The sequence below is a fragment of the Miniopterus schreibersii genome (genome assembly GCF_964146895.1).
Source record: "Miniopterus schreibersii genome assembly, chromosome: 1".
In the NCBI taxonomy this organism is placed as follows: domain Eukaryota; kingdom Metazoa; phylum Chordata; class Mammalia; order Chiroptera; family Miniopteridae; genus Miniopterus; species Miniopterus schreibersii.
This window is the reverse complement of record NC_138101.1, coordinates 83,667,812-83,682,561: the sequence shown is the minus strand read 5'-3', so window position 1 is coordinate 83,682,561 and position 14,750 is coordinate 83,667,812. Positions and strand designations below refer to the sequence as shown.

The 14,750-nt window shown below is 46.6% G+C and overlaps 1 protein-coding gene across 5 annotated transcripts; it reads right to left on the bottom strand.

Annotated features, from left to right (window-relative positions):
• Positions 1 to 5,722: 5,722 nt before the first annotated feature.
• On the bottom strand, positions 5,723 to 11,637 carry SKIDA1 (SKI/DACH domain containing 1). 5 transcript variants are annotated; one of them, XM_081134217.1, is made up of 2 exons: positions 10,771 to 11,637; positions 5,723 to 9,804 (listed from the first exon to the last, which is right to left on the bottom strand). In XM_081134217.1, the coding sequence occupies exon 2, from the start codon at positions 9,689 to 9,691 to the stop codon at positions 7,025 to 7,027; it is 2,667 nt and encodes an 888-aa protein (XP_080990343.1). In that variant the 5' UTR covers positions 9,692 to 9,804; positions 10,771 to 11,637; the 3' UTR covers positions 5,723 to 7,024. The 5 variants fall into 5 exon arrangements, with proteins under 5 accessions (XP_080990343.1, XP_080990344.1, XP_080990345.1 ...); XM_081134218.1 differs by having other exon boundaries at positions 10,724 to 10,894; XM_081134219.1 differs by having other exon boundaries at positions 5,723 to 9,801; positions 10,724 to 10,894.
• Between the last annotated feature and the right edge of the window lie 3,113 nt (positions 11,638 to 14,750).

Genomic DNA, 14,750 nt, shown 5'->3' with positions numbered 1-14,750 from the left:
GCAAACAAACCGGAGTGATTTTTAGGGAAAGTCAAATACACGTGATGAAAACATCCTGTTTTGAGAAGCAGGACGGGTGAAACCACTGATGCTGCCTTCGGGTGCGTCAGTCAGGAAAGGGCTTCAGGAGCCCAAGGCTTGAATTTGGTGAATTCCTGCAATGTGGAGCATTTCGACCTAGTATTGATCCCTAAACTCAATTTTGAAAACAGCCGCCATGGCAGAAGTGTGGGTTGTGTTATCCCAGTATTTGCACGCATCGATTGGACTAAAATAAAATGCATCATACTCTCCTCAAAGAAGGAAGAGTCAGGGACAGTCACAAGAGGAATAGCAGAAAGTGCATGGTTAATATGGGTTGTAGGAGAATCCGCCAAACAAGTGCTTTAAACCCAGGGGGATTTCACGTAATAGCTAATTTGGTGAGAGAGCGAGAGTGCGCAAGCAGAGGGCCATCTTAGAAGGGAAGGCAGATAGCTGAATATAGGTTTTTCTGACTGGGCTTAACATTTCCTTGTGATTTGCATTTGCTAATGTCCAAACCTTTACGCACAGTCCACCTACCCCAGGTTTTCCCCCCAGTGTAGGCTCACGAAGAAATTGTCTTCTCTGTAGCTGCGCTGCCAGAGCTCAGAGGCCGCGGCTGCTTTTCCCCGACCCACTCGGTCTGAAGTCCCGGGGAGCCCGCAGGGCCGAGCCGGGAGGCGCTCTGCGCCCGCCCTCTCCCGCCTGCGGGACCCGGGGGCTCTCGCCTCAGAGTTAATCTAATGACCCAGCGCCTGCCCGCGCTTGCCCCGTACCCTTCCTGGGTCCCAGCTGGCTGGAAAGAGACCTGAAGGAGATGGGAAAAGGAGATAGGAATGTCTTATCTTAGACTAAAGAAGAAATCCTTTCCCTTGTTACACACACACACACACACACACACACACACACACACACACAGCCCTTATTTCTCCTGTCTTGAGTCCATTTCAGGTTTGAGAGAGACAGAGAGAGAGAGAGAGAGAGAGAGAGAGAGAGAGAGAGAGAGAGAGAGAGAGATCGCACGTAAGAGAGAAAGGGAGAGAGAAAGCTTTAAACAAAAGGGGAGGCAGCGCAGGCAGGGGTCTGGAGCTCTCCTCCGGGGACTGCTCGGCCTGTCGCCCCTCCTGCGCTCCGGCCCCGCGTTTTCGGGCGTCCCGCGGGCTTGGCTGAACCGGGCTCCATCGGCTGAGACCTGGAGACAAAGCCCAAGAACCCACTGCACCCCAGCGTGCTCGAGCCGGGGCCTCCGCGCCGTGGTCGAGGCTGGGACCGGAGAGGGGCGCCGGGCCACTCTGCCTGCCGGTGGCCTTCGCTGCCGAGGTCGCCCCGCGCCTCCCGGTTCTCCCAGGCGCGCTCCGCCAGCTGCTCTTGGGGGCCCACGAGTGCAAAATACGCCTCCTCTTCGCTGAGAGCCTGGAAGCCCGGCCGCCTTCCTCCCAGGAGGAGGCCGCGCCCGCAGGGTCGCCGGCGCTCGGGGCCGGCCTCTGCGGCCGAGCGGCCATTTACTGCCCTCTGATTGCGCCCAGGACCAGGTTAGCTCATAAAGCCTTTCACACTCAACAATGGAGATTCTCTCAACAATTAACAAGAAACAACATAATAAAGCCATTTACAAAGGCCTTGCTATTTACTATAAATTAGGCACTCTTTAAGAGACCAGTGCGTAATTTCACACACTTTACAACTGGGGCTGCATTTTAAACACCCGGGAAAACAAGCTCGCTGCGTTTTCCTGTGACCTCGCCGCGGCGCACCTCTGTCCCCTCTTCCAACAGGAGCAGCTTTGTTTGCTCTGCTGCACTCCAACCTCTCCAACCCTTTTCCAGGTCACTGTCTCCCGTTTCCCGTTTCCAGGTCATCATCCCACTTTCCGATGCGCTGCGAGATTCCAGGCGCAGGAACCACGGCGCCCACCCCAGCAGGCCTCGGCCCATCGCATGGTCCCCACCGGGGGACTCGGGCCCTGGTCTTGGGCCACTTCCCAGAAGCCGTTCGCAGCCACGCCGGCTGGCCCAGTGTGAAGCCCCATCTCTTTGCCACTTGCATTCCACACCCGCATTTTGGAAGCCTTGGCCAGCCCTCCGCCCGGTGCAAAAAAAAAAAAAAAAAAAGCTGCGCACATTTGACTGGGGACGAGAAATGAGGCCTGGGCGCGAAGGTGAGAAAGGGCCAGGCGGAGTGCGTGTGCGGGGGTGGGAGAGGCTCCAGGGCGCACGAAAGCGGTGCCAGGCGAGCCGAGGCGGCCCAGTCCTCGAGACCCGGCCGGGGACACGGGGGCCAAGGCCGGGCGCGCTCCCCGCCGCCCCTGCTGCAGGTGGGCCCGGCCCGCGGGCCGCGGGGACCGGAGGCCGAGCTGCTGCGGGGCCGCGCACGGGGCTGCGGGCTCTTCCGCCCGGGCGCGGGAGGCTCGTGAATTCAGAGATCTGGGCGGGAAAAAAAGTCACAAAGACATTGGTTTGTCACCTTGCAAAATGGCGGCATTTAAACATCTTTCTGGTGGTAGTGGCCCAGGCCAGAAAGCGGAGGGCTGCCCTGGGTCACCCCGGTGGCCAGAGAGGGACGCCCGGGGAGGGGGGGGACAGCGAGGGGGAAAGCGACCCTAAAACCCGCTCGGCCCTCGGGTCGTCCCCTGCCTTCCCGCCGGCCCGCCTGTCCCGAAGCCCGCGCCTGCAGCCCCTAGACACTGACCCCTGTTTACAAACACAGCCCGGGGGCGGAGCGGGGCCCGGGAGCGCCGGCTGGCGGGGTGGGAGAGGCCGCGGGCTCCCGAGGACGCCACCAGCAGTGAGGAGCGGGGAGTTGGTGCGAGAGAGCCGGCCTGGCAGCTGGAAAGGACTGAACGCCTTGTTTTTGAAACTGTCAATTCCCTCAACCCCTATTGTGAGGGCTTCATGCAAAACATCTCAGGCCTTTTAAAGTAGGAGCTTGTGAGGCCGCCACAGTTTGAAAAGGAGCGAGAGAGGAGCGGGGGCCTAGGGCTTGGGCAAAGAATGATAGCTGCCCCCCCCCTTTTTCTTTCTTTCTTTCTTTTTTTTCTTTCTTTTTTTTTTAATTGCAAAAGAGGCCTGCCAAACAGGTAAAATGCAGCCCTCCCCCACCTCCTAGGTCGGCCCTAAGTCCCCACCCCCAGGCTAGTTTGCAAAATGCCCTTTGGCCTAGGGAGCAAACCAAAACCAAAGCTAGCATTAAAAATAGTTCTTCCAGGAATGGGGGGAAATCCAAGGGAAGACCGGAGCGTCTGGGTGGACTCCCTAAGGTGAATGCCCTGTTCCTCCATGCCAATTTCCTGAGGTTAGTTGATGGGGAGCCTTTAATTTTTACCCCTAGTTTGGCTCTAGAAACTCCTTTTCATATCCTTTTCAGCAGAAAGTTATTTGTAAGGTGAAGCAAAACTCACCACATTTTTTGGTCTTTCGTAGATGCTAATGCTTTATTTTTTAATGTTTTTTTTTCTTCTTAACATGAGGATTTTCATTTTCTTTGAAAAAAAATGCTTTTGAGGAATTAGTCTACATCTCTTCCTGCATGCAAACAAAACTATCATTCTCATATCAGCAGAAACTTCCAATTCTTGGGACTGAACTTTGAGGAATTTCTAGACCATTAAAAGTCACCCAGACACAGATAAGATAAAAACCCACACACCAGCCCATCTAGTTTGTGTTATTGCTGTTTAGTTGTGGCTCCTTGTTGTTGATTTTAAAATAAACAACCATTATTGAGATTACTCCACTGTAATCAAGTAAGCCAGTAGGAAAAAACACCCGCTTTAAAAAGTAAATCGTTGAGTAAGAGCAAGCTGCCTTTTTGAAAAAGGCAGATAACCTGGCTGTGGAAGACAGAGTACACGCATCTCTTTAAAAAATAATTAAATCTTCATTTCATGGTCTTATCAGGAAACTACTTTTCTAGGAGACCCCAAATAAACTTGTTTCCTCAAAGTCAGAGAAAGAGCCCTTTCCTGCATTTTCCTCATGTCTGTGAGTGTTGGGCTTTAGACACAGGAATCAGGGACCCTGGGACCATATAGTGCCTTTTAAAAAAATATTCTATCACCTGAAAACATTTAAATGTAAAAATGCAATCTGTCAATGGAGGTAACTTTTGTTTTTCTCTCAATAAGGCTTAACTTTTTGAACAAATGGGACATTTATAGTATCTTAGGAAATCTAGATATTGTCATTAATCATAAGACAACCAAAATGAAATAAACTGTTCTAAGAATAATTCCCACAGCAGAATGGGCAGACAACTAAGGGGCCACCAGAAATTGAAAGAATACCTTATATTTGCAAGTTACGGAATACCATTTGGTACACTTTCCCAACAGAAGCCCCAACTCAAGTTTTGCTGTGGTTGGCTGGCTTGTAAGGAGTACTGTGGGGTGAAATTTGTGTTGACTATTTAATTTCTTTCCTTTTGATGGTATCACTCTGGAATGCCTCCATGCTGCTCATTCTCCAGCTCCTATAAACTGAAACTATTGATTCTCTGAGGGCTGGAGACCAAGTGTCAAAGCTGGAGGCTGATATTTTATGTCAGAAATTCTATAGGGTATATTTGTTTTAAAGTATGCTTACTCCATCTCGTGGTCCACCCACACCCAAGATCTGTAGGGTTCAAATATACTCTCAATTTATAATTTCTTAACAGTGATTCCATAACCAACAAGAAAAGTACTAAATATAGTAGTCATCATACTTTCAACTCTCTTGACTTATCAGTAATTAAAGACTAGAAATGACAGACTTCCAGTGTGTGCATGTCACACTTTTTACAGATTGATTTTGCAGGACAACTCACTGCACCCAAATTCTGTATTGCCTTCCAAGGAGGAAAGAACTCAAACTGAGAAGCCAATTGTTCAGCTTTCTGATGCTTTAACTGTAACTTGTACTGGTCTTTGGAATTACACACAAACATGAATTCAAGGATAACATCCCCCAATTTTTTGCTTTGACCATATCTATCATGCCAATAAAAAAGGATCCAGTGCACTTACATCTGGCAACATTCAAGAAGGAAAGGAAGGGAGGCAGTTCAAAGCATCTGTTTACTCCATCCAAATGTATTTGGATGCAGGTATGCTCAGCCTCTGTCTTTTACAATAAGAGTCAAACCACAGAGCATATACAGCAATTAGAGCTGAGACCATCCAGATCTATCTGAAACATTTATAGACAAAAGAAAATTTTCAAAGGGAGTAGGAATTAAAAGGTTAAGGGGGAAAAAAAGACTGAATTTCCATGAGAAATAGTGACTTAAATTCACACAGTAAACATTTCATTGATGTTTTGTTTTGTTTTGTGATTTATGATCTATAGATGCAGCTCCTTAAGTTTCAGATGGCAAAGATCTGAGATACATAATTTGTCAGGCTGAGGGAGGTGGGCCAAAATTTATTAGATTTAACTTTCATTAAAATGGCAATTGATCTCTGCTTCACTTTCTTAAACCTGAAACTTTTTGCACTTGCTTTGTAACAAGTTTGTAAAGTTTTGTTGTCATTTAGGAAGAAATCTACCAGTGTTTTGCACAGAACCTCACTGGCGTCATCACATGGTAATACAACAAAACACTACACCCAACAAATGCATTTCTTTCAGGCAAAAACATTACAAGTGAAAATGTCAACAAAACCATTCATTTCTGTTAACCGTTCTTCAATCTAGAATAAGTAGAAATGTATGGAACCAGGAATTTTAAACAGCATTTTTAATTGAAAATAAAGCTAAAGCATGCTTTTCAACAGTGCAAATTTCCATAATTTTGATTTACTGCTTCCATCATCACAACATAGTACACCAGCATGGCCCTTACCAAGGGCTAGACCCTAGCCATTTGCATGTTGAACTACTTTGATTTTAAGTGCAAACATAGATAGTCACCTCTGATTGTCACTTGCAGTAGAAACTCTCCTGCTCTATACACAGGATGGTCTGAAAACAGAAGTTTAGAGAGATGCAGGAAAAGTAAAATGTAATACAATCCAAGTGCCTGAGTTCTAGTACCAAAAAGCCCTGAAATAAGTGTTATTTTTCATTTTGGGTATTCTTACAACTCTGATTCATTTTACTTTTCTTGGGTGTATTTAATGCTTTGTCACTATGAGGAGTCAGACCAGAAAATATCCTGCTCTTAAGAGAAATATTTTAATTGTTTTGCAAGTTTGAATTTTAATTGTTTTACAAGTTTGAGGAGTCATGTTCAGACTACAAGGTAAGCAGGACAATAGTACTAGTCACCTTATTTAAAACCTTTGGGTAAGAACACAAAAAGGACTCTTCTAATTGCAAGGAGTGGCTGTAAAAGTAAAATCACACCCTTTACAAAAAAAAATACAGTCTCATATTTATTTTACTCAGTATATATGAGGCAGCTTTTACCAGCATTCAATCAGGACTCCCCAATCTTTCCACTCAAAAAAGGAAAAATTAAGTGCAACTACTTTTGGAGAGGGAATGAGGAGAGAAAAAGATACCCCACAAAGGAGCTCCAGAAGAAAACATTTTGGGCTCACAGAAACTTCTTGCTACCTCACTGTGTAACCATGTAACCTAACAAACTTTCACTGAATGAAGTTACACTTTCAGGTCTGAAATCTAGTGCATAAACTTAATGGCTCATTGTAATATTTATTATTCAACCTTTTGACATTTATTTGTAGCAGTTGAATTGAGGTACCGGGTGCATTATTAGCATTAAAACAGTAAAGTGTTCCAGCTCTACCGTAATAACTGAGTTTTACTTGAGTCTTTAGCCTGAAGTAGTCTGTGGAATGTAAACCAAGCATTCTCCCACCCCACCCCCACCCTACTAAAAAAAAAAAAAAAAAAACCCGCAATGGAAAAAAAAAGTAATCCGATTTCTGTCTTCAAAATGTGATAAACCAGGACTCCAAAGGGGGTGTAACACATTAATGGACTTGTACAAACCATCCTGTGCAGTTTACAACAAAAGGAAGGTAATATGGTTCAAGAAAATATCTTCCAAAACACTTTTATGAATTAAATTTCCTGAATTTGTGACTAGGTGGAAGAGGTATTGCAGATCCGCCCAGCTGCCATTTCCAGATAGGATGGGCCTTGTGAGGAGGTTGGGAGTCCTTAGTGGTGTTTAAGGAGTATGCAGGCCACAGATCCCCATCCTTCCCAATAACGAGTGACGGTGGACAAGGAAAATTTGCCATGAAACTAAACGGCCTTTTCACTGCTGATGCTACATTGCTGGCTACCTTTTTGCGTCTGTTTAGAACTGTAAAATCATCCAGTGTTCCTTCATGTGTTTCAGTTTTACCTGTAGGACGAGGGCTTCTAGCTGATTTCAAATTTGGTTTGACTGGAGGGGTCTGAAGTACAGGTCGCTTTCCCAGGACTAGTGTCCGGTAATTTTTTCTCACCCTGGCACCAAATTTATATTCCCCATCCTCAGGTTTTGGAGAACCTAAAGTGCATGAGAGGCCCTGACTCAGAGCCAGTGGGTTTAAGGAGGGAGTTTCTTCTTCAGGGCATGCAAACCCTTCCTTGGCTGTGGTCAGCAAGGCGTCCTCCTCTTTACTCCCAGTCACACTGTAAAACTCACCCTTTGTATCATTGCACTCGCACTTTAGCTTATTTGTAATAAGGTCAGGTTCATATTCTTCATTAGCACTACTGTCTTCGACTTTGATTTTAATATTGTGCAGAAGTGGCAGCGTCTTGTCGCTCGTGTCAGTGCAGGGATTCTCTGCTTTCGTTGCTGTTGCTGCTGCTGCTGCTGCATCCACGCCAGGGTCAGTCTGCAAAGAGGGCAGATCCGAGGCAAATTCAGTACAAGGGGGGATTTTGGAATCTTTTCCTGAATTTGCTGCTGCTCGCGAAGAATCGCTGTAGAAGAACCTAGCAGCTATTGTGGCGTTATCTGCGCAGTGTGTAGCAGGAGTTGCTTGCAGGCATTTCCTAGTTTCTCGGAGTATTCTTTGTTGTGGAAACACACTGTTGGTCTTTGGGCTGGGTGAAGAGGCGCCCTCCGCCAGGCAGTTAATTGTCAGGTCAGTTCTCCTTACAGTGCCGGGGATTTCAGAGTGTGGGAATGTAATCGCAGATACCCTATCGTTCCTTATCTCTGGGAAACAACTCCCCAGGCCGGCCGGGCAGTACACCGGAGACGCTTTGGGGGCCCAGCTCTGCAGAGTCCACTCCTCCGCCGACTCGGCTTTGACGCCGCCCCTGAGGTCGGGCAGCCGGCCGGCGGCCTCGGGAGCGGCGGGCCTGGCGGCGGCCAGGCGGCACAGGAGGCTGGCCTGCGCCGGGGCGCCCGGCGGCTTGCAGAAGCTGGCGCGCCTGAAGCGGATGCTCTGCACCGACACCTGGCTGGAGCCCGAGCTGGAGTCCGACTCCGAGGACGAGTCCTCCTCCTCCGAGCTGACTTCGCTGGAGTCCGAGGCCCCGCTGACCCCCTCCTCCTCCTCCTCCTCCTCCCCCTCCTCCTCCTCCTCCGAGGACACAGAGTTGCTGGAGCTGGACAAACTGGAGCCAAAGTCGGAGTCGTTGGCCGCGTGGTCCGAGTAGGAGCTGGACTCCGAGTCGCTGCTGCAGCTCTCGGGGAAGCCGCCCGGATGGGGCTGCGGCCGGGGGTGATGGGCGGGGGGGCGGCTCGGCGGCGGCTGGGCGCGGTGGTGGTGGTGGTGGTGGTGGTGGTGGTGATGGTGGTGGTGGTGGTGGTGGTGGGGAGGCGGGCAGAAGCTGTTAACCAGATGGAACCTCTCCAGGCAAGTGGCCCCGGCCGCCGCTTTGGCTTTGTTGGACCTGGGCAGCAGCAGCAGGCGGCGGGCGCCGGCGCGAGGCGGGAGCACGCAGTCCCTGGCGCCCCCGCGCTTGCGCTTGCAGCGATAGGTCAAGCTCACCGGGCCGTCGCCGCCGCCCGCCGCCGCCTTGGGCTGGGGCCCGGCCGCCGATGCCTGGTAGTAGTAGGCGGCGGCGGCGGCGGCGGCAGCGGCGGCGGCAGCGGCGGCGGCGGCGGCGGCCGGGTGCTTGCTGCACAGCAGGGTCCGGAAATAAGCCGGGTCCGAGTGGAAAGCGACGTAGTTTCCCTGGAGCGGGACAGTTTCATAGTTTAGAGGGGGTTTGCAAGGCGAGCGCACGATTTCTGGGTAGTGCGAGCCCGAGTATTTGCTAAAAATCTGAGGTAGATGGGCGGCGGGGCGCGCGGCGGCGGCGCCGGGGCGCGGGGACTGCGCGCTGATTGGCAGGGGCCGCGCGGCTCCGCTCAGGCCCCGCCAAAGTTGGTGCCGGTCCTTCCAGACGGCCGCGCGGGGGCCGGCGGCGGGCTCGGGCGGCGGCGCCTCGGGCGCCAGGCCCCGGCCGGCCCGCCGGCGCTTGGTCTTGAGGACGCGCTCGGTCTTGCAGGAGGTGTAGAGCGCTTCCACGTCTTCCCGGGAGATGAGCGTGCATTTGGCGGCGTGGAAGGCGATGCTGTTGATGGCCTTGAGTTTCCGCAACTCCTCCAGGTCGCAGTGGTGCTTCTTCACTTTCAGATGATCCATGCGCTTGTGCACGGTCGTCCTCGGGATGTTTTTCAGCAGGTCCGTGAAGACTTGGGAGAGGGCAAACATTTGCTTTCCTTTAATGATGAGGTAGCCGAGCCTCACGCCATCCACCTCTTCAAAACCTGACTTCAGGTCTCCCATCTCGGGCACTAAATGATCCCCACCATTTGCAGCAAATATATACGTGACGCGTCCATACACATGTATGTATGTTAATCCTCCACCAGATGCTGCGTATGTCTCAAGGCATCCTGCTAATAAAATAACAAAGACTGTTATTCCCGGCGAAGGGAGTGCCAAACTCTAGGCGAAATTATTGGAAAAAAAACAAAACAAACAAACAAAAAGCCAACGTGAAATTACACTGACTTGATTCTTGCTTTTTTTTTGGTTTTCGTTTTTTTAAAAAAGAGGGAAAAAACCATCCGGTTTCTGATCTGCCAGCGCGTTAGTGCAAGTCCCCGATGCAGATCAGTACCTGGGCCCCTCTGTTCCTTCCTTCTCCATTGGAGCACTTTGATAATGGAATGTGAAGGGAGAAAGAGAAAAGAAATGCAGCTGCTATTCCCGTCGCTGCTTTAGCTACAAATAAAATGACAGAGTGAAGTGAGCTCGTCCGGAGACACCTTCATCAATTAATTCCCCTAAAGCCAGCGCTGATTGGACACTCCTGACAGGTGATGCAATAAAAATTGATATTCCACCCCTTCCCCCCAAAATCTCCCGCTAATTAGCATACCCTTATACTGCCACCTCCCCTCCCAAAGTAAATAATACAGTCGGTATATAAATCTTTCCATTAAACTATCGGAGCTCAGAAACAGCCTGACTCACAGACTTCATCTGAACCAGTGTGTGTATATGCTTAAAAAAAAAAAAAAAAAAAAACCAAAAAAAAAAAAAACCCTGTATATTCGCCTTTAAAGGAATATTGCCTATTTTTTGCTTTATTTGCATTTTACCGCTACAGCTATTATCATTTCAAAGAAAAGCATTTTAAAAACATTATCAAGCCTAAATAGATACACCCCACCCCCCTTTTCCTTTGGAAAATGGAGCGTAAGTGAAAATGTGCAGAATAGCCTGGTATTTCCCTTATGGGAATGGGGAAGGAGACCGGCTGCGAGCTCCAAAGTTAAACCCGCGCGGTGAATCGCCCCAGTACGGACTTACGTTTTGAATTTCGCTCGATTTTCCTTTCCCCCCACCTCCTGCAATACCTTTTTACAACCAGAAACAAAGTTATTTGACCAAGGAAGCAGTTCAGGGCTCCGGCTCCGAAACACTGTAACAATTCATCTGGATTTGGGTTCTCTGCTGGGGGGTGGTGAAGGGAGGAGGTAGTTTCACGTCAGACCCATAACAAAGCATAGATAAGCTAGAAATGTGTACACGTTTCACAATTAACCAGGCTGGATTGGAGGCGGGATCGCCCTGGAGTCCCCAGCACAGCCTTTGCCTAGGTCCTATTCACCGCAGGTCAGAATTCCAGGGAGCAGCTTGCTTCTGCAGCAAAGAAAAGAAAACGTAAACCGCCCAAAGTACTTCCAGAGGTTTTACGTAATAACGATGAAAAGAAAGTGCTGATGTACAATGCAGACTATTTCAGTGGTCTATAATGCTTTTACTTGGTAGTTTAAATGAATCTTCCACAACTCCCATTTTTCCTCCATGAAAGCCAAGTATCTGCTTTTTTTTAAAAAATCACTTTGGGTGAATATCAATATTGTTTAACCTCTTCTTATTCAAATTAAGGTATATTTTGTCATTTTCAAGGATATCCAAAATACTGCCAAATAAGAGCACGGGTCTTCCCAGTTGTGTTACCACGATCCCAAGGTGGTTTGTTGGCTGCTTTGCAAAATTCGGCAAAATCTTCTTAACTGTTAGGTGTTTGCAACTACAGCATAAATGTAACCCAGGCATTTATGTTTCCTTGTTCCTTCAAAAATAGACACATCCCTGAGGTCAAAAGAATAAATGGATATTTCTGAGCCTGCAAGAAAAAAAATGTACAATAATTTATTCCTTTATGTCCAAAAGTTTCAGCTTCCACTCCTCTGATTTGGCTAGCAAAAGCAGGTATGGCTCCAAAAAAGAAAAAAGATTAAAAAAAAAAAAACCCAAACATAAAACCAGAAATCTTATACAAAAAGGTAGTTTGCACGAAATCTCGGCCATAGTTCCCCACCCCCACCTTCATCTCCCTTGTAATTTCCCAGGAATTTTGAAGAGAATTGGGAATTTCAAGAAGTGCATCCGGAAATTAAGGAAGTCTATTTAAGAGAGTCTGTAACTCAGAGGTTGGGATTTGAAAAGTCAGCCCTGGACTACTGTTGCACTCAGCACAGATGTAATCGCCGCTCTTCAACTTAATCAATGTGTGTACAAACCGCGATGTCTAGTTCTTGCCTTTGAAATCTAAGGCTAGCATTTCCATCCAAGAAATCAGAGCTACAGCAAATTACATTTTTGTCCCTTGAATGAGAGAAGGATCATTGAATGGATCTCGTGATATTTCAGGCTTTAAACGTAACCGAGAGGCAGCAATGAACAATGCCTCGTCACAGCTAATACCATCCACCGAGTTGGCTTTCTTTTGCATCTGGATCCATCACACTGCGTTTTTCTCTTTCACTTTCACAGGAGGGAAAATGCAGAAGGTTTAAGCAGAAAGCAAAGTTTCCAGGAAAAGCAGATGCTGATGTTTGTTTTTTAAGGTGGAAGGACCAGAGTCTTTCTATTGCCAGCAACAATAATGTTTTAAAATTCCTCCTGATGCACTTATATACTGCCAGCCTCTTCCTCTCACCCCACCCCCGTCCAATTCCCCTCCCCCAGCCTTAAGATTTCGACCAAAGAGTGAAACAGCCAAGAAATAGTAAACTCAGAAAAAGCCTTTGAGAAGACATTACAAAAGGTTGACTAGAGCGTTGCACCCCGCCACCCCCCCTTGCCTTTTTTTTTTTTTTTTTGGCCAGGTAGTTCTAGTTGTTCTCGATTCCTATTTAGATTTGCGAGCGCGCACAGAGGCGCGCGCACGCGCACGCGCGCGCACACACACACACACACTCCTATGCCTCCTGCATATGGCAACATGATTTAGTAACCATTCAAAATTACCTTCTTTTCCTCTCCCTTCCTCTCTTTCAACCTTTAAAATACTGGCAATATAGGTGGTTTTTAAAACTAGTAGCATATTAAGTGTTTTTTTTAAACTAAGGGTACAATCTGGTGGATCAAAAAGAAATATAAAAGCTGGGGGATTTGGGAATTTGTCTATATATACAATTTATGGGAATATCTTCGTATGTGCACCCATACACTGTACATTTTAATACTCCTATTACACATCTTTTTTCTTGTCTAATACATTCTTTTGTTCCTTTAACTTCCCCCATCCTGTGTGTGTGTGTGTGTGTGTGTGTGTGTGTGTGTGAAGGCGTGAGCACGCGCATTCACACTCATAGCATACACACACAGAGAATGTGACAGACAGCTTTCTTGCGGCCATCAGCACACGTTGCATATCCGGGGTCTTCTCCAGGCACATTGGGGGTCGATCCCGATAAAAAGATCTAGGAGAGGCCCCTGAGCGCTCACACATGAAAGGCAGGGGACTTTAAGATGGATTTGCATGCACACAGGGGAGTTCGATCAATAGCTACCAACATTTATGGCTTAGATTATTAATGTGAAAGCTGGCCAAAAGAATGGGGATGAAAAATTAAAGGTGTCTGTTATCAATTATGCTTAAAGTTATGCAATAATTTACTTACTTTGCCTGGATGTGCAGATCCAGATGTATAAAGTACTATTCTTCAAAAGCCAGGGGATTTCTTTGATAAATTTGTTGACCATGTCAGCCGCCTCTACAATCAAAGATGAACCCAATTCAGATGATGGACTGTATTCAAATTCTTTTTTAAGAAAAGATATATCAACTTCGATGTTTCTCAAACGCATATACATATGTTGGTGGATATGCCCGAATTAACATTTTGTGTATATCCATCTCTGAGGGGCCAGGGAATTAATTACTTATTGAGAATTTAGGTATATATATAAAAGGCTTTGAGTTTGTTAGTTAAATGAGATTATTTACTCTGTGAGGAATGCATAATCTACACACTATCATAAAAAGTATTTTAGCTTTGAAAACAAAGCTGCTTGCTAAAGGAGAATCCTTTGTGGCAAATACAGAGAAATACATTCTTAATGTTCACTTACTTATGCATTTATTGTAAAAAATCAGCACTTTCAGTTTTTAAAGGGATGGGCTATGAAGATATGAACATATTTGTCTTTATTTATCCTGTGTGAATGGTCAAATTTACCTTCAGATGATCTATTTTGATTTATTTTTACCGTATTTCATGTTTAAATACCATTGCAATTCAGTCTGACCTCTTTCTTCTAGGGCAAAGTAATGCACACGACATTTACAGTCTTTTAAATGGTTAGCTGGGAAATGCAATAGCAATTCGCAGAAGTAGTTTACTAATGGGGAAAGTTCTTTTGAAAAACTGAAGGAAAACCTAAGAGTACTTTTGTATTTCTACACTACAACTGTCATATAATTAAAGTACCGAAGAGCATTAAAATAGTCCTTTTCCTTCCAAGCTTTCATCCATACATACATAATTTAAATGAGGACCACCGCATACCCCCCCCCCCCAACCATCCCTACTGCCTAACTCTTCACTATATACATTTGTTTTAGTGATTGCTGGGCACATTTTGCTCAAAGTGAATTTAGACAGAAAAGACCAAGGAACATCACAAAGGCCTCAACAATGTAAGTATACTAGTTAGAAGAATAAAAGAAGCCTTTTGTACTGTTAGCCAAAAGTAACTATAATACTTACAACGTAACAAAGACTAAAATAATAATTCAAAGCCTCATATAGCTGAATTAATTGAGGATATAGGACAATAAGAGCTTGTGTGGTAGTCGACAATTCTTACCTAAATTTATCTAATCTCACATGTTCTCTGCTGTTTGGGAGGAGAATGAGAATGCAGGAGGAGGAAATGGCTAAATTAAAGAACAACTTAAATTATAACTTAGTATATTTTCCTTAATTTTTTCTTTTTGTCTCATCCAAACAAATCATGGCAAGTCTCCAAAAGGGCCCATCCTTCTGTTCTTAGGCATTTAAAAATCCTGTTTTTAACAGAAGTTTGGGACACAGTATAT